Source organism: Euleptes europaea, chromosome 9 (genome assembly GCF_029931775.1).
Source record: "Euleptes europaea isolate rEulEur1 chromosome 9, rEulEur1.hap1, whole genome shotgun sequence".
NCBI lineage: Eukaryota > Metazoa > Chordata > Lepidosauria > Squamata > Sphaerodactylidae > Euleptes > Euleptes europaea.
The window spans coordinates 72,341,445-72,361,351 of record NC_079320.1 but is presented as its reverse complement, the minus strand read 5'-3'; the positions used below and the strand labels follow the sequence as shown (position 1 = coordinate 72,361,351).

At 39.1% G+C, this 19,907-nt stretch overlaps 1 protein-coding gene across 1 annotated transcript; it reads left to right on the top strand.

The window, feature by feature from the left end:
- The first annotated feature begins 2,619 nt into the window (after nt 1-2,619).
- KLF3 (KLF transcription factor 3) lies at nt 2,620-19,304 on the top strand. Its single transcript, XM_056855422.1, has 5 exons — nt 2,620-2,712; nt 13,693-14,182; nt 15,363-15,513; nt 17,572-17,732; nt 18,592-19,304. The coding sequence occupies exons 1-5, from the start codon at nt 2,656-2,658 to the stop codon at nt 18,771-18,773; spliced, it is 1,041 nt and encodes a 346-aa protein (XP_056711400.1). The 5' UTR covers nt 2,620-2,655; the 3' UTR covers nt 18,774-19,304.
- The last annotated feature ends 603 nt before the right edge of the window (nt 19,305-19,907 follow it).

Here is a 19,907-nt window from a genome sequence, read left to right as displayed (position 1 = left end):
GCGACCCTGGACTTCCTTGGTGGTCTCCCATCCAATTTCTAACCAGGCCTGACACTGCTAAGCTTCTGGAATCTGATGAGAGCAGGCTAGTCTGGCCCATCCAAGTCATGGCAAGAAGTACTAAGTTATTTCCCCATTTCTTCTACCCCTAGATGTCCTTGTTGACAAGTATCTCACCATTGTTCTATATATAAGTACTTGGCTTACGGCAACCCCAGAAAGGGCCTTCCAAGGGAAGTGAGAAGCAGAGGTAATTTGCCATTGCCTTCCTCTGCAGAGTCTTCCTTGGTGGTCTCCCATCCAAGTACTAACCCAGGTTAGCTTCCGAAATCTGATGAGATCGGGCTGAACTATGAAGAAGAAGAAGAGTTGGGTTTTATATGCAGACTTTCGCTACCACTTAAGGGAAAATCAAACCGGCTTACAATCACCTTCCCTTCCCCTCCCCACAACAGACACCCTGTGAGGTAGGTGGAGTTGAGAGAGCTCTAAGAGAGCTGTGATTAGACCAAGGTCACCCAGCTGGCTTCATGTGTAGGAGTGGGGAAACCAATCCGGTTCTCCAGATTAGAGTCCACCGCTTTTAACCACTACGCCATGCTGTCTCCCTTACCTCTTTCTCACTATTGTTGGCAGAGAGTAAACCGAGTAGGAAGTATGGAGAGGGTATTCAAAAAGCATTGAGAGGATCTAGGTAGCTAACAATGGCTGAAAATCTGCCAACTTTCAGACTTTACAGGGCCCTAACTGTTTAACAAGATACATGAAATGTGAATAAAAGCCCTTCTGACATCTTTGCAAAGTAGCATCAGTCTCCTAAAAAAAACAAGAATATTGTAATAAGTCACTAGTACTAAATGTAAGGCCCCTGTTCCTTTGAAACACTGTTCCTTTCTACTTGTTTTTTCCCCTCCCTGTTCACTCTTGACAAGTGTGACAACTCTTCTGAGGTATTTGCAAGACTTCAATTTTGTATTACAAATAAGCTTTAGCTGAGCAACATGTAGGAGTGGCATTTTTCCCTTTGAACTAAATTGGAAGGCTGAGGGCACAATCTTAAATTTTTATAGTTGTTTCAAACCCTGCTGCAGAGTCTTTCTATGTAATGAAATATTTTCTTTGAGAAATAATTGCAACATAAGTTCTGGGGCCTGATAAGCATTCTGTTTACGGATACCTTCCTGTTTACTGATACTTTTCCACAACTTTTTTTTTTAAAGAAAATTTCTAATTTCTTATGAGCAGGAGGAAATGTTGCTGGTAATTGTACTTTCATCACCTCCTGAACCTCTCTGTATTTTTGTATATCAGAGTCAGTAAAGCAATGTAAACTACAAATGTGTAAGATTTACCTCTTACATGGTCAATAGGGACCTGTCCAGGTTCTTTAAGGTTTATCTATCATAGCAGCCTTTAAAAGAGTGTGAACATTTCTTTCTTTATGTTCTGCACTGTAATCATAAATGTAATTAGGTCTAAGATCAGCTTAACAGTTGTAATTCCTTTGAACAGTCTCAATATTTGTGTCCAAAATGTGTTGCAATAATAATTTCATCAAGTCTCTGTTCATGCTCATTTTTTTCTTGTTGGAATTGAGTCCCAGAGTTCTCCTAGTGAGTTCCTTGCTTAAGCAAATCCTAGCATCCAGACTTACAATAGAACTTCTATCACACAGATGATTTTATATGCCTCTTATATTGTGTTCCTGGTCAGAGGCTGTATCTGAGAAGCATGTCAGACATAAATGGCAAATTCAAAGGCTTTCATGCTAGTAATATAGTACATGAATTATTAACACAGAAGTTTGCCCATATTCAGGATGTGTTCCTCAAAGACTACTTCTGGGCACAGATATAACATTGGATGGCCTCAAGCAATTCGCAGAGAGGCAAATGCCTTTGCCATGAGCCTTTAATGCTAATTGGTAACATCTGAAGAGGGTCATCTTAAAAAAATTGAGCAATTTAAGGTATTGGTGGGAGAGTCTGCTTAAGTAAATAAGATTGAAACAGTTTATGTTTTCATAAAGTTCTCTGTTGTAAAACTGGTTACAAATTCGTTTTCGTTCTGATAAGTACATCTTGAATTATAAGCTATTGTGCTATCACCATACGTTTCCTGAAACTTTGTGATATCACTATCCACGAAGATTGTTATTCAAGAGTGTTTGAGAACAGAGAATAAGCATTATATTTAAAGTTGCAGCCTGCAAACGAATGCAGTGTTGTGACACACTTTTGAGAATGTGTGTAGCCTAGTGTGAGTTGTAAGCAAGGAAATTCCAGGTTGAAATTTCACAAACTCTGATACCGTTATTATCTCAGCCTCAGGCCTGTCTGCCCTCAGTCCCCATATATAGAGATAATACTGACACACCTTTATAAGGGAATTATTATTTTACTGTATTAATAATATTAGAGTTTTAACACATTTTTGGTATTGTATCAGATACTGCTGGACATTGACTGTAAATAAATTTGAATTTGAATTTATAATCTTGTTCTAAGAATTACTTAGAGAATATTTAGAGAAGACTTGGTGTGCTGTGTTATTGTCAAGTACTATAAGTACCACTTTTTCGTGCATTTTTTAAAACTCCCTCTTTTATTTTTAGAATCCTGGACAACAATACCACAAGTAGAGCTGGTTAAGAAGATGTTAATGTTTGACCCCATCCCAATCAAGCAAGAAGCCATGGAGCCAATTCCAGTGGTCAGTCTTTATAAAACTTTCTGTTGACAATGATATTGTAGTCTAATGGACAGCAGGGACATGGGGCAGAAGATATCCAGCACTTTATTTTTCCAAATAAAATTTTCCATTTTGAAATATTCATTGTTTCATAAAATTAATAAGAATGAATAGATACCATTGCCAACGTAGTATTCAGCAAGCTTGGCAGTTTTGAAATTGAAAATACTGTTCTCAGGTGATTATCCTTGGGTATTGTGTGAGAGAGTGCATGCATGTTTTATTGCTTTGTAAACGGGAGATGGGGAATGGGAGAGATGAAACCACAGATGCATATTACAGTCCAAATGTCTCCTCTCCTCTCACATGGTGCAAAGGATATTGTTTTTCCAATCTGATATGGGATTACCTAGTAAAGCAAGTGATGCCACAGAGAGTGACAGTGACATGGAGGTACCCCAGAGAGTTAAATTCTGTTAAAATAGATGAGTGGACAAAATGATGAAATTAGTGTTAGCAATTACCTGTGCCTTTGGTGTTTTTCTTAAATTTATACAATGTAAGAAAAGTACATACTGTTTATAATTTTTACAAAATTTTTAATAAAAATAATTTCCATAATTTCTGGATTTCTTTTAATATAACATTTAAACCACACATGATGTTTCCTAATAATGTATTACTGTTTTAAGTATTTATTGCTATTGGGACATAAATTAGCACGTGGTACAAATTCACTAAATAGAAGTCAAAATAATAGATCATGTTGTAGTTAGGGTGTCAGAAAATTTTCCAGTTCATATTTTTTCTGGAAATCCCACATCACTGGTAAGTGGTAACACCTAGTGATGCAGTTCCCTGCATTTTATAAGGAGCAAGACCAGATTTACATCATGGTGGCCATGGCCCATTGCTTTTAATGGTGGGAAAGTTTGCCAGGCTCCTCCATAGAGAAGTTCACAATAGAGAATCTGACCGGACTTCCGGCCGGGGCAGCTGGACTGAGCGCCATGTTTCCTGGACCCTCCAAGGAAAATCCAAGAAATGTTCAAATTGGGGTGCTAAATAGTACCCCAACCCGGTCCTATATAGTGGACTAGGGAAGCAGGAAATTCCCTGCTGCCATCTATGCGGTTTGACCTCCTGAATTCTCCGAGGGAGCTTTTTTAAGTCCCCCGGAGGTTTAGATGCCGGTCCCACGGGCAAGAAGGGAAGAATCATCGCCAGAACATTTCTTTAGGTAATTAGGCTCAGTCCTCCCCGTTCAATCACCATCTAAGAAAAATCATCAATACCAAAACCTCACCTCTGGACGCTCATGTGAGTTACCAATATCCTTCTGTATTTTCTTTGAGAAAATAAATACTGGGAACCAGCTCAATAACATTTTGAATTCCCTGCACCTCCTTTCATACAACTAGATAAGTTTGGCTTGCAAGATCCACCCGATATCGCGGCAGGAACCTTATCATTCTGATCAGCCAAAAAGACTAAACAAACGAGGCTTAAAGGATCGGCATGGGACTTACCAATTAGACGTGGCCTTTTTGTAAGGGGAGGGCAAAATTGGAAATTCTCCTTAGCAACTGAGACGTCTTTCCGGTTGGAATTAGTCCTCCAGCTACGCATTAGAAGATCTAACCGGACGACTGCTACTTGCATTCTCCATGGTAAAATGCGAACTGCAACAACAGAGGAAGAACGACGCAGGACCAGAACTACGTCTTACTCGTGCTACATTGAAATCCCTCCTACCCTTAACCATCGAGACGAGGCGATAGACGGTCCACGTCACTAGAACTTCCTGTACACTTCCTCCTTTTGCCGACCTAGAGCGTCCCAAAGAACTTGCTGGTACTGTGAATTTTATAAGTGGCTTTTTGTAAAAATACCTCCTCTGGGGGCGAAAAAAGTATTTGACTGATCAGTTAAACATTTTCTATTCAATCCATATTGTGGAATCCTGCCAATTTTTTCTCAGATTTTCCAAGTTATGTAAATGTCTGCATCCCGCCCTCGCTCAGGATCGTTACATAGTCCTGCTTACTTAAAGTCGAAAGAAACCTTACAAGATTTAGCAATGGAGAAAAAAGTGCAAGACCTGTTAGCCAAGCAATCTGAGGCTACTGCAAAGCAATTAGAACAGATGTCTAACCAGATGACACAGCTGACCTCTTTAGTAACCTTCTTGGCCAAACAACCCAAGTCATAAATCAAAAGTTGGACACTGTTACTGAAGATATAAAAGATGTGAAGACACAAATGACAACAATGAAAGCAGATATGCAAGCAATGGAATCATCAGTCAAAAAGGTGATGAAAGAGCAAAAAGAAGTTAAAAAGAGAAGGACAAGACAAACAGATTGCCATGATACATACACAACAGGATACGACCAAAGATCAACTGGCAGTAATGGAAATGAAGGCTAGAGAATCCAACCTTCGTCTGCGCAATCTGAAGATTCTGGTGGAGATAGGTCGGCTAGCACTGGAATCAAAGATTGTCTATTTCAAATTCAAGAACAAATACTGGACCAGGCCATAAACAGAATTTATAGGATACCTTTACCTGTGAGACTTAAGAAGTCCAAACCAAGAGACCTTATGATATCCTTTTATGACATTAGAATTAAGGATATGATGATGCAAATTCACTATGACAATCCTATTGTGCTTGGAGAGACACCTTTGGTGATTTTAAAAGACATTCCTCGCCATATCCTTTCTCAAAGAAATAACTACAAGGAATTTGTACAATTGCTGAGGAAAAATGGTATAAGGTATCGTTGGATTATACCACAAGGCCTAGCCTTTACCTACAAAGAGGTCAGAATAACTGTTACTTCGCTAGCGGATGCCGGCAAGTTTATGAGGAGGTACAAGAAAGATTTAGTCGGCTTTACTCCAGCACTGGAACGACAACAAGAAGAGCAAGAAGAGGAAGAACTGAAAGGCGCAGAAGGTGGCTCTGATTTATAACTTTAATCTTTAACCTTCTGTTATTATGGCTAAAGCAATTTCATGGAATGTGAATGGACTGAATGAAAAAATTAAGAGCGAGAATTTTCAAATATCTGCAGAAACAAAAAATTTCTTTGATTTGTCTACAAGAAACACATATTATGTCAAAACACAGGAAATACCTGGAAAGACAAGGATTGGGCCAGGCTTTTATTTCATCAGCTAAAACAAAAACTAAAGGCATAGTCATTTATGCACATTCAAATTTGAGTCTGGAACTGGTTTACAAGGACAAAAAAGGCAGAATTGTGATTATTAAAATTAATATTATGGGACAAAAAACGATTGTTGTGGGAATATATGCACCCAATCAAGGTAAGGCCAGTTTTTATTCTCATCTCCATGAAGTAACTTCACAATACGCGGCTGATCAAATTTTGATGATGGGTGATTTTAATGGAGTTATAATGCCTAATCTGGACAAGAAATCAAAAGCTAAGGACGATAAAGAAGGATGTTTACCCAAAAATTTTTTTCACATGATGGAAGAACTGGAATTACAAGATATCTGGAGAACAATGAATACAACAGCCAAAGAATACACATTTTATTCGGCAAGACACGATTCACACTCCAGAATTGATATGATTTGGACAGGTAAATCAATTTTTACTCAATTACGTAAAATACATATTATTCCAAAAACTTTTTCTGATCACAATCCAGTCTCATTTGAATGGAAACATAGTCAAGCATTTAGATGGAGATTAAATAATACACTTCTAAGAGAGGAGAAACTCCAACAAGAGTTAACCACTCTTATTAAAGACTACTTTGAAATTAATATGAATGGAGAAACTACGCTGGATATAGTTTGGGATGCCTTCAAATCAGTGGTGAGAGGATTTATGATTCAGAAACATTCTGCATGGAAGAAATCACAATTACAATTGACTAACAATATTATTTGGAATTTACAAAAATTGGAACAGCAATTTATTGCAGAAAACACAAGAGGATTTGAAGAAAGATATCCAAATGAAGATCTCCATCTGTAAACACCAACTAAATTTAGTGATGACAGAAGAGATGAACAAGAATTTGAAATTTGCCAAACAAAAATATTTTGAACAAGCAAATAAACCAGGGATATTTTTGGCTTTACAATTGAAAGACTCCTTTCAAAAGAGGATAATAACAAAACTGCAGTCACCAAGAGGTCCATTATATACCTCTACAGAAATACAAAAGGAATTTGTGACTTTTTATACTAAATTGTATCAAAAGGATGATATACCAGTTAAGAAAATGGAAATGTTTTTGAACTCGATACAAATGAAAGCTTTAACAGCCCAACAGAAATTACTAGATGCTCCTATTACTAAAGAAGAACTCCAAGAAGCAATTGACAAACAAAAGGCAGACAAAAACCCCGGTCCAGATGGAATCACTGCCCTATTTTATCGACTTTTTAATCAAAATTTTATCAATTACTTTCTGACACTTTGTAATAATATTTTGGATACAGGGAAATTGCCTGAGACATGGTCATATGCCTTTATATCTTTGATTCATAAATCGGGAAGAGAGCCAGAAAAAACTTCCAACTATAGGCCTATCTCTTTGTTGAATGTGGATTACAAAACATACGCCTCTATTTTATCAAATAGACTTAAACAATTTATTAAAGATTTAATCCATGAAGACCAAGCGGGCTTTGTACCAGAAAGGCAAATTAAAGACAATATTAGAATACTTTTAGATACATTGGAATACTATGAACATAATGATCAACAAAAAGCAGCTTTTGTCTTCCTGGATGCAGAAAAAGCGTTTGATAGGGTCTCCTGGGATTTTACTCAAAAAGTCATGGAAAAAATGAACTTTGGTGAACGTTTTCTGAGAGGCCTAACTGCTATATATACACATCACAACAAGCTAAAATTTTAGTTAATGAATCAATGTCGGATAATTGCGTCATACAGAAAGGTTGCCCACTATCTCCACTATTATTTATTTTGGTCCTGGAATCCCTGTGTTGTAAAATTAGAGCAATGGGAGACATCCGTGGATTGAAAATAAAAAAACATGAATTTAAACTAAAGGCTTTTGCGGATGACATTTTGTTAATTTTGGAAGACCCAACACAATCAATGGACAAATTGGTGGGAACCTTGAATGAATTCAGTTGTGTTTCAGGTTTTAAAATCAATCAAGAAAAAACACAAAACTATTTTCAAGAATATGTCAGAAATTGAACAGAAAGACTTTGTATCATTTACAGGTTGGGAAAAGACTAATAAAGTTAAATATTTGGGAATCTAGATTTCTACAAAGAATAAAGACTTGATTACAAATAATTATTTAAAGTTGTGGGAGTCAATCAAGAATGATATGATCATCTGGTCAAATAAGAATCTCTCAATGCTGGGGCATATATCAACAATTCAAATGAATATTTTGCCGAGGATGCTCTTTTTGTTTCAGAATTTACCAATAATTTCCCATGCTAAGTACTTTGAAAGATGGAGAAGAGATCTATTGAATTTCATCTGGCAAGGGAAAAAATCGAGAATTGCTTATAAATATCTTGTAGATTCTAAAGACAGAGGAGGATTTGCACTCCCTAATTTTCAGACATATGCTGAAGCGGCTGTTTTGGTATGGCTTAAAGACTGGATTACTCTATCAAATACATGGTTACTGGATTTAGAAGTTTGAATAATATAAGTGGATCGCACGGTTATTTATGGTATGACAAAATAAAGATACAAGCATCATTCCGGAACCATATAGTGAGATCCTCTTTATTCAGAATATGGTCCAAATATAAACATATTTTGGAGACCAAAACTCCAATGTGGATATCATCACAGGAAATGTTAACACTACGTACGCTTAGACCAGATTCGCCACCTATCAAGATATATTGAAGTGGGATGGTAAGAAATGTAGTTTAAAGGAGTATCAGGAGTTGCAAGAGACTTTGAACTGGTTTCAATTCCAACAAGTTACATCAGTATTTTTACAAGATTTGAAAACAGGTTTTTCTAAAGATAAATCACTCTTTCATAAACTCTTACTGGATAATAACGAACAGCTGATCTCTAAGATGTATAAACTCTTACTAGAAATCTACTGTGAGCAAGAACGAATTAAACCAACTATGATCAACTGGGCACAAACGCTAGGCCATGATATCCCATTGAATAAGTGGGAAAGATTATGGACTCGAGATCTAAAAGGTATTTATGCCCAATCGTTGAGGGAAAATATCTATAAAATGATGTATAGGTGGTATTTAACACCTAAAAAGATGGCGAGGATCTACAATACGATGTCCCCTAAATGTTGGAAATGTAATACAGAGACTGGCTCATTTTATCATATGTGGTGGACTTGTGATAAAGCTAAAGAATTTTGGGACATGATATACTATGAAATCAGATTGATATTACAGAAGAATATACCTAAATCACCAGAGTTGATGCTACTTAGTATAATACCAGACACTATTTTAACTCAAAGAACTTTTTTGATTTATGCAACCACAGCTGCAAGATTGTTGTACGCAGCTAAATGGAAAACGACGGACATTCCAGAAAAAAGAGACTGGATACTGAAAATGCTAGAATTAGTGGAAATGGCAAAATTAACTGCATTGATAAACCAAAGAGACAATGAACAGTTTATGGGAGAATGGGAGGTATGGAGAATTTATTGTGAACATGAATTACATTTAGGGAAATTAGAAGGTTACATACTGAATTGACCCATTATGTATTCTCTGATGACTAGCTATTAGATTTTTGTTTAATATTAGGGTCAATACCATAAACGTAAGAAATACATTAAGCTATTTTGAAGCAGAGGGAGGTGATGGGGAAGTCACTGTTTAATTCATTACTATGTATTTTTAACAACATTATAGAGATATTCTTTTATGATTGTTACTACAACAGTTGTTAAATGGATGTTAAATTTACTTTTTTTTGAAAACAATAAAAATATTTTAAAAAATAGAGAATCTGACCGCAGCCACTTCACTATTTTTCTCTATGGAGGAGGATGAGGTGACCCCTTCCAGACCCCATAAAACCGGACCCCCAGACTCCATCTTCACCAAACTTGGGGGTTCAGGCAAGGAGAGTCCCTTGCAGATAAGCTGCAAATTTGGGGGCACTACCTTAAGAAGTGCCCCCCAGGAGCTTTGCAAAATATCTCCATAGGCACGACTGCCCGAATTTTTTCAGGAAATCTGAAAACAAGCCGAATTCCCATATTTACCAGTATAGGAATTCGGCTTTTTTCGGGTCTCCCAAAAAAAATCGGGCCCAATAAACCCGAACCTGAAATATACCAATTTGCGTGTGTACAAGCCTAATACTAACAGTGCCTTCCTAAACAGAGTTACAGCCTTCTAAGTCCATTGACTTCATTAAACTTAAAATGGTGTAACTCTAGTTAGGATTGCACTGTAAGTTTGTTAAATTATATTGAGAAAGATAGTAACAGCTTCTGTGAATGGGTTGCTCTGTGGCTTCCATAAATGTGTGCCGTACATAGAACTGTAATAGATCCACTACTGTCCCCTGCATTGAAATCTGGCTCAAATAGCTCCCGAAAACTTATGCTGAAATAAATGTGATGGTCTTTAAAGTGCCACAAAATGCTTTGTTTAAATTCCCAGCAATTGAATAGTCAACATCAAATCTTCACTTGGTATATATTCTGTTAAACTGTCATCTTTTAACTTGGTTGTTGTTTTTTTTTAAGCGATAGGGTTTGGGGCCGTTTTGTCTGGTTACTGACTGTCCATCATAGGACAGCAAATCCCTTCTGGTTTTTAGCTAATGTTTAATGAACTAGATGTGACCTTTTTCTTTACTTTTTCCTCCCATAAATTTTTTCTTTTTTTTTCCATTTTGACTTACAAGAAAAAGGTAACTTAAAAATAAAAATCTGCAGCTCGGTATAAACATGGAAAACCACCTTGGTAACATAAAGCAGCCTCATTAGACTGGCACACTGACACCCGCCTTAGGCCAGTTCTTTGCCAGAGAAACTCAGAAAAATAAAATGCTTTATTTCAAGCTAACGGAGAGCAAGTTGAATCCTTAATATATTGACTAATTTTTGTACACTGTTACCCAGGAGTTTTTCTTCATTAAGATCAGGCATTCCCCCACCCCATTTAAGACTAAAATACATTTATAGACCTCTATAATTTCTCCCTTTAACTGCCTTCCTTCCAAGCTAAACAGCCCTAAGAGTTTTAAACACTCCTCATAGGACAGTTGCTCTAGCCTCCTGATCATTTTGGTTGCTATTTTCTTCACTTTCTCAAGCTCTGCAATATACTTTTTTAGGTGTGGTGACCAGAACTTTACGCAGAATTCCAAGTGTGGTCTCACCTTAGATTTGAACAAGGGCAGTATGCTTTGTTGCCCCACCTTTGCCAAATTCGGAGCCACACAACAGCCTTGTGTGATGCGCCTCTGCCTCATGTGATGCCACTGGTTCTTTGCTAGCACAATAATGACAACTGAGTGTTGTGTTCATTTGTGATGCTTGTGCCTCACATGAAATACTTCCTTGCCAGTACAGCGGGTCATAATACCAGGCAAAAGGACATTACATTGTACAAACATTATTTTACCTGCCTGGAAAAAGTTCCAGGAACTTTACTGATCCTGATCCTCACTTTAAGTTTTGCATAATGGACTTACCACAATTTGGGTACCTCATTGTGAATGCTTAATACAACAGAAATGCAAAGCCAAGATGACTGTCCTGTGAGGTACCGATGATGGTGGTAGGAAGGTGTTGTCAAGTCACAGCTGAGTTATCGTGATCCTGTAGGGTTTTCAAGGAAAGAGACAAACAGGTGATTTGCCATTGCCTGCCTCTGTGTAGCAACCCCAGACTTCTTGGTGGTCTCCCATCCAAGTAATAACCAGGGCTGACTTTGCTTAGCTTCTGAGGTCGGATGAAATTAGGCTAGCCTCGGCCATCCAGTTCATGGCAAGGTATAATTCATTCCTCACTTGCAGATTAATGTATGGTATGTACATCCATGCCTTATTTACCATGGCTGACCTTCACTGCACATGCAGTTTACTTAGGGCAATAAATAACCAAGGTACAATCCAAGAGATACGTCGCAGCATCGCTTGTAGCATCAAAGAGAATGGCAGGATGGATCTTTTTGAGCAGGTTGTCCCAATCTTGAGAGCCGGTGGATGCATTCTGCTGTCAATGATTAACCTCTCTTCATATGCAATAGCCTTGATAGTTCAGAATTTCAATCATTATTGTCATTTCCTTACCTCATAATTCTTTGGGTCTTGACAGGAACAAGATTACTAATGGCATATGTTATAACAGAAAAAAAAAGCACTGAAGTGTTAACTTCTTTGAACTTCTTGAACAAACATTTGGTAGTGCTTACATGAATAAAGTTCGTTTAAGTATCACTTATATTCTTGAGAGCCAGCGTGGTATAGTGGTTAAGAGCGGTGGTTTGGAGCAGTGCAGTCTGATCTGGAGAACCAGGATTGATTCCCCACTCCCACACAGGAGTGGCAGAGGCTAATCTGGTAAACTGGATTTGTTTCTGCACTCCTACACATAAAGCCAGCTGGGTGACCTTGGGCTAGTCACACACTCTCAGCCCCACCAACCTCACAGGGTGTCTGTTGTGGGAGGGGAAGGGTTTGATTCTCCTTTAAGTGGTAGAGAAAGTAAGCATATAAAAACCAACTCTTTGTCTTCTTATTGAAGTTTAATGCAACAGATAACTGTATTATTAGTAAAAGTTAAGCAGTAGGAAGTATTTGTGATGCTATTGAAGCTATTTTGCCTGCTACAGAAAGTAGAATAGACCAGAGGCAAGCAAGTGTACAGCCCAGGATCATAATATATGGCCAGCACTTCTTCAGGGTGTTTTAGCCTTTCATTACTGTTCTCTTGTAGCTGGCCTGTAAGCCAGTAGCTTCAGGGAAAGGTTGGGAAATTAGAGGACAAACTGTCCTAGAACAGGTACAGTGCCACATACCTCATGCCTTCAGAATCAGCTAATTTGAATGAATAGTTTTATTTGCCTATAGCCTTAGGCCATTACAAACATGTCAACAATACCTCAAATACATAATAAAAGGAAAATACCAGGTTAAAAAATTGCTAGGTTGATAATAAATATACATAATAAAACTATGCTAAATTGATGCATACAGAGCAATAATAGCCAAAAAATGCAGTGGTGTCCCAATCGGCCAATGAGACCTTGCAACCTTTAAAGTCAACTCAAAGGATCAGTTCTCTTAGCAACCATATTGGACCTTATTTTCTTTGTCATCAGAGCATACAGGGAGGTCCTGTAAGAAACAAACCCATCATAGTCTTTTAACAAAAATACTAATTTCTCAGCACTAGGACAAGTGTTTAGGCCAGAAACCAACCCGGCAAGAAATTTAGCCCTGGGTTCCACATATAGAGGGCATTCAAATAAGTAGTGGTATAAGTTCTCCAGAGCAGACATTCCACAGATGGAAAAACCTTTGGGAATTCGGCAGTAACACCTAGTCAATGCAGCCGTTGGCATTGTTTGAAACCGTAGGGACGTAAAGGCTGCTCTAAGCTTTGGATTTGGTATGTTGGCTAAATAAGAAGATCTAAGAAAATCAGCTACTTCACATTAGCATTAGACCAGATGATTGCAATGCTCACCATAAGGTCTACCTTGTATAATGGTAAGCAGTGAACACAAGGGACTGGGGCTGACCATGCAAGAGAAACCTGTCGGTTATCTGCTGTGTAGCGCAACATGATGCCGTGTAACCAGAATTCCTTAGGTGTCACCTGCTCTTCATTTAAATGTGTCTTTGCATCAGTTTGTAAAAACTTCATAGAGGTGATCCTACCAGAATCTAGATTAATAAATAATTGTCACTGTATTCAATATATATTTGTGCCCATTTCATGACATGGTTTTCATCTCGTTGTCATTTCTCCCCTGTTCCCCTGTCCTTTTTCACACAGTCATTCAGCTCTGCTTGGGACCACATGAAGTCCAACAAATATGGTGTCATCTATTCTACACCAAATATGATGGCCAATAAATTCTACCCGATTCCAGATGGATTGTGTAACGGAGTCCAAGTGGAACCCGTTGATCTCACAGTAAACAAGCGGAGCTCACCATCTTCGACTGGAAGTTCTCCTTCCCCCCTGAAATACCAGCCTGTACATAGGAGAGCCTCACCTGGATTGAATCTGCCCTCACCCAGCCCACCTATGAAAAAACTGACACCTCCCGGAATACAGCCTTTTACTGTACCCATAACTATCCCTCCGGTAATGGCAGCTCTTTCACGCCATGGACTTCAGCGCTCTGGGATACTTCCAGTTATACAGCCGGTTGTCATGCAGCCCGTACTTCAGCCGTTCATGTATCCTTCTCAGCTCCAACAGTCTATTATGGTATCTACAGTTTTTTCGGATGAGCTGGAAAATCCAAGTAGTGTGCCAGGTAAGTACTTGTTTTGTGAACTTTCCCATTTTTTATTATTTATGTTTACAATTCGAACAGATCTCTACAGATTGAGGTGTTTCTTCAGCTCAGATAAACTAATAAAAAGGAATGCAGCTTTGTTTAACTTAAAATTATTGTAGAATCATGGAGCTGGAAGGGGCCATACAAACCATCTAATCAAACCCCCTGCTCAGTGCAGGATCAGCCTTGAGAATTCCTGACAAGTGTTCGTCCGGCTGTTGCTTGAAGACTGCCGGTGAAGGGAAGCTCACCACCTCCCTAGACAGCCAATTGTACTGCTGAACTATTCTTACTGTAAAAAAAAAATTTTTGAGACAAATTTTCTACTTCTTTTTAGTAGATTACAGTGCAATCCTTTGCAGAGTTACTCCAGTCTAAGGCAATGTGTTTGAACCCAAGAACTTTGTGTAAGATTGACTGGAACAACCTTGGTTCAAATTCTTGCTCTGCAGTGAAGCTTATTGTGTGACTTTGAGCAAGCTATTATCTCTGTCTAACCTACATCATAGAGCTGAGAAGTTAAATAGCATCGACGGCTTGGGTAGGGATATGTACATTGCATTGAGCTGCTTGGAAGAAGAGTGAAACAAAAATATAATAACAAAAAAACAAATCCACAGAAATTACTAGCTCATAAAGATATTCATTAGTTACTGTCGCACAAATATCACTGGTACGCTGTCAGCTTGAAGTGTAGGGATCAAGGAGAATAACCACTCTTCCAATTTATAAAACATCTGACAAAGATTACTCCTTGCCACAGATGACCAAAGCAACTAGTTGTTTTACATGCCTGTCTGTAGTGTAGTATAGTAATAGTAAATTAGCTATAATTTTTAGCCTATGACTAGGAAAACTTGGGTAAGCCATATATAGGCTTTTTAGCTATAATTTTCATAAAGATATTGTATAATTCTGTGAATTTATCATTTTAAAATGTTTCTTTTCTCAAAAGTTATTTGATACTGGAAGTGTGGAATATTATATGGTTTTTATTTTGCTGGTCTTGGACTGTGTTAAATAAATTTATTTATTTATGTAATAGATGGTATAGATTTCTAAAGACAGAAAAGTATATTCTGTTTTCATATTTGAAATTCTGTAGAAGTAAAATCTGTTCGCTTTTTATTGATTGCTTCCCCCCTCCCCCCGGTAGTGCCTGTTATTGAATCTTATGAGAAGCCAGCATTAAAGAAACTAATAAAAGTAGAACCAGGGATGGAATCCCCCAGGAATGACTATTATCCTGAACAAATGTCCCCTCCGTTGATGACTTCGTTGTCACCCCCTCAGGCAATGCTTCAGGAGTAAGTAACCGGAGTCCTAAAATATTTCTCTTAAATTAAATAATGAACAATGTGTTTCTTCATTGTGAACTGTATCCAAAATAGCAGGGCTACTGATTGAGCATCTGAAGGAAGGGGATAGACAACAGTTAAGACGTAAACCCTAACAGCGCATTCCTGCGGCGGTGGCCGGGCCTGCACGCCGGCGCTGGGGCCACTCACACCGGCGTGCGCCTTCCGGGCACCAGTGTTGTGGGCCCCTGCACCGGCAGAGGCCTTCGTCGGCCTCCAAAGGCCTTTGGGTCGAGCTGCCGGCGCAGCTCAGGAATGGGCTATAAGAACAGCAAAAAAGTGTTGAGTCCAGGGGAGGGGCTCTTGGCTGGTGAGCTTTGAGGCCCCCTTCAAATTTTTGAGAGTGTGAGGTTCACTCATATTGTTTTAATGCTTGAGCCATATTTCGCTATTATTTCTGCATGGTGATATTTACCAAGAAACCACTTCTTGATCATTGAGCTACATATCACAGCAATAATGAGGAAGTGCGGGTCATGTGACTGGCTTAGCTCCTGGGGTTTCTTTCCTTCCATAGCAGCATCAGTAGACTGCACACTTCAGCTGTTTCGACGGGGCTGCCCCATTTAAAATCTTATGTCTTGCAAAAATAGCACAGTACTGTTCCCAAAGTTCTTAACCTTGGTTTTGCCTTTTTTTTAAAAAAGGATAAAAATAATTACCGTAAATACAGAAAACAAAGGCATGACTTCTTGCTAATTAATTAGAAAGACTGAGCTACATGTCACTGCCTTTCCCTTAAACAGTTATTCTACTACTCTCTCTCTCTCTCTCTCTCTGTGTGTGTGTGTGTGTGTGTACAGTACCTCAAGTCACAGCAGACTTATGGCAACCCCATAGGGTTTTCAAGGCAAGAGACTTTCAGAGGTGGTTTCCCGTTGCCTGCATCTGCATGGGCTGAGAGAGTTCTGAGAGAACTGTGACTGGCCCGAGGTCACCCAGCAGGCTTCATGTGGAGGAGTGGGGGGATCGAACCCAGTTCTCCAGATTAGAGTCCACCACTCTTAACCACTACACCACGCTGGCTCTTTACTATACTGCTACTGATGCTTATCTTTAGTGATCACTGCCAAGAAGGAAAGCTGGAATCGATTATACTATGCACTTTAAAGTTGCCCCCATTCAATCCCACCTGACATGCAAATGCATTGGGACAAACATCAATAGACAGTTGAAATCCAAATGTGCATCACGGGTTGAAATCTTCTCTTTGGTGTTGTTTGCAGGACATTTAATGCAGGACAGCATCATAGCTATGAGCTTCTATTGAATTTGTGTTTAAGGCTGATCCATGTGATCTTTACACTTCCTAAATTGTGCGTCTCACCTGCATAGTAGCTTTCAGGGTGCAGGCAAGAAAACTATATTTATAAAAATCAGAACCCAAGGCAGACATCCTGTGGGTGTGACACATCCACATACAGCCTAAACGGTACTTTTAGGGATTGACATCAGTGTTGAAAGGAGGCCACACCCTTATGCCAGACCCAAACAGGAAATTCTTAATTGGTCTCTAAAGGAGCGGATGAACTATTAGGCCTCTTGAGTCCAGCTTTTCAAGGCTAAATAAAATGATGGATTTACTAACGTCTCAGTTGCTTCGTTTTAAACTTCACTCATCTAAGCAGCAGAGAATATATATAAATAAAAAACAGTGAATGTTCACTGGAACCACTGAGTATTTGGAAAAACTAAGCATGCTTGTCTGGGAAGCAGGACCCAGGTCTTAAAAATAAATGAAAAAATCCTAGCATGCTGTGAAAAAATGCCTTTTGGTTTTATTCATTCCACAGAATGAATAAAAACCCCAGCAGGGAAGGAAGCCAAAATATTACCACTAAAGTCCATGAAATTTGCAAAGCTTGCTTGAATTTTTCCACATGCGTGTAATGTCGTTCATGCTGCCAACAGACAGAACAGTGTTGAATAAAAAGCTCTTCAGTGCACCACTAAGGAAGAGTTAGCTAAAAGTATTTTATTTCTGAACTGTAACTTAATTTCTTGCAGGAATCACCCTTCTGTCATAGTCCAGCATGGAAAGAGACCTTTACCTGTGGAATCGCCAGACACACAAAGGAAGCGCAGAATACACCGATGCGATTATGAAGGCTGCAACAAAGTTTACACTAAAAGCTCTCATCTCAAAGCTCACAGAAGAACACATACAGGTACGTAATAAGTCCTTGTGACTCTTTTCTCTCTGGAACCTTAATTCTGACAAATGCGCAGCCCAGTAATTCCATTAGTTTGTTTAAACACCAGCTACAGTTTCTCAAGAGCAGCAGGAAAAGAGGAAGATCCAACATGAGATGGATTGACTCTTTAAAAGAAGCCACTTACCTCAGTTTGCAAGACCTGAGCAAGGCTGTTAACAATAGGACATTGATTCATAGGGTCATCATGAGTCGGAAGCGACTTGACAGAACCTAACCCACACAGTTTTTCTAAGAACTTTGACATTAATTTGCATGATAGACTCTCCATGAAGAGTTTTCTGACCTCATGTGAAATGTTCACTCATTTAGGAAGGCAGGCAATGGTGGGAAAGAGATCTTGGGATTGTAGCAGTCAGCTTAATGACTATGTCAGTTCAGTGTGTGGCAGCACTTAGAATTATTAGGGGGGGGGAGATGAAAGTTAAATAGCCATATTGTAATGCTCTTGCTGCTAGGAAAAGTTGAAGGCGGCAGGAGAAGAGGAAGACCCAACAAGAGACGAATTGACTTAATAAAGGAAGCCATGGCCCTCAGTTTGCAAGATCTGAGCAAGGCTGTTAAGGATAGGACACTTTGGAGGACATTGATACATAGGTTTGCCATGAGTCAGAAGCAACTTGACAGTACTTAACACGCACAATGCTCTTGGACAGATCTCCAGCAACCTAAATACGTCCCAGTTTACCTATTAACTATGCAGGCACCTTGCTGCCAAAAAATGCTGCTCTACCTTTATCACACTCCATCTTTTATTGCTAATGCATGGAACAATTTGTCAGCTCTTCAAAATGACTTTTTTTTTCATTCTCAGGTGAAAAGCCTTACAAATGCACTTGGGAAGGTTGCACATGGAAGTTTGCTCGCTCTGATGAACTAACGCGGCACTTCCGGAAACATACCGGCATCAAACCCTTCCAGTGTCCGGACTGTGACCGTAGCTTCTCTCGCTCTGACCATCTTGCCCTTCATAGGAAACGCCACATGCTAGTCTGAATCTCTCATCCTTCAGCAGTCTTCATGCTTCCTTTTCACTTTAAACCTGTGCGTTGTAATTTTAGATTCAGCGGGCCTGAATCTCTGGATTTATAGCATCAAAATCTTGCCTATGGTCAGTAAGCGATGTTTGCTTAATCCTTTGCCCTTGCCATGGGTCAGACCTAACGAATGTGAACACTTTTCCCCCAGGGATGCTAAGCAAACCCTGCCTGCCAGCGAGTAGATTTAAATTTCTGGAAGACTAAGGGATCTTGTAATCAAGCTGGTTGGTTTTGCCATTTAATCAGCCAGGATATATTGATCAAATAGTCACTGTTGTTGGAATTCCAGCCTGCTAGTCCTTGCCAGAGACTCTGCGTCCCTGTAAAGGATGCATGTCTCCTTTATATGCTCAGCAATGCAATGAATGGACCCTTTCCAACTTGACTGGTTACAGAAGCAAGTTCCACAAGACACTTTTTGGATGTTTTTTGGGGGGGCGGGGAATCCTCAGTCTGAAAGTGAACAAAAAGTTCTTGACCGATGAGTGGTTGTCAGTGCTTAACGTTGTTTGTCAATGCTTAACGTTGTACATCCCAACCAGCATAGCCTCTCTTTCGTTCTTTTGTTTTGTGGTGCCGTGTAGATGTTTGCCTGGATATAGTGCCTTGATAGATTCAATTAAGCAAACCCTTATGTGTGTGTTTTTTTTTGTGCGGCTGTATGAACGGAACACACATGGTACTTGTGTAATGTGGCGATCCGTAACACATGCAATGATCTACCTCACTGAGGAGGTGTGGTAGGTATATTCTTCCCTCATCGCTCCTCTGGGTTTCCTTTTCTCCTTCATCTGGCATAGCTGAGCAATCGTTTCAGCAAAATGAAGCAAACCAGCGCACTGTTCGAAATTAATTCCGTCTGAGACACTACCACATTTACAAGTGGAGGAGGACAAAATGTTAACTGAAGCACTTCTGAACAGCTCAAAATTTGTCAGATAATGTCAAAAATGGAAAAGGTACCCTTCTTCAATCTCTCTTGTGTCTGTGTGTGTGTGTTGGCCTGACATGTCAAATTCAACAGGGAGATCTTCACAAACCTTAAACGTTTTGCAATAGAGTCTAAATTCTCAGTATTCTTTGTTAAATA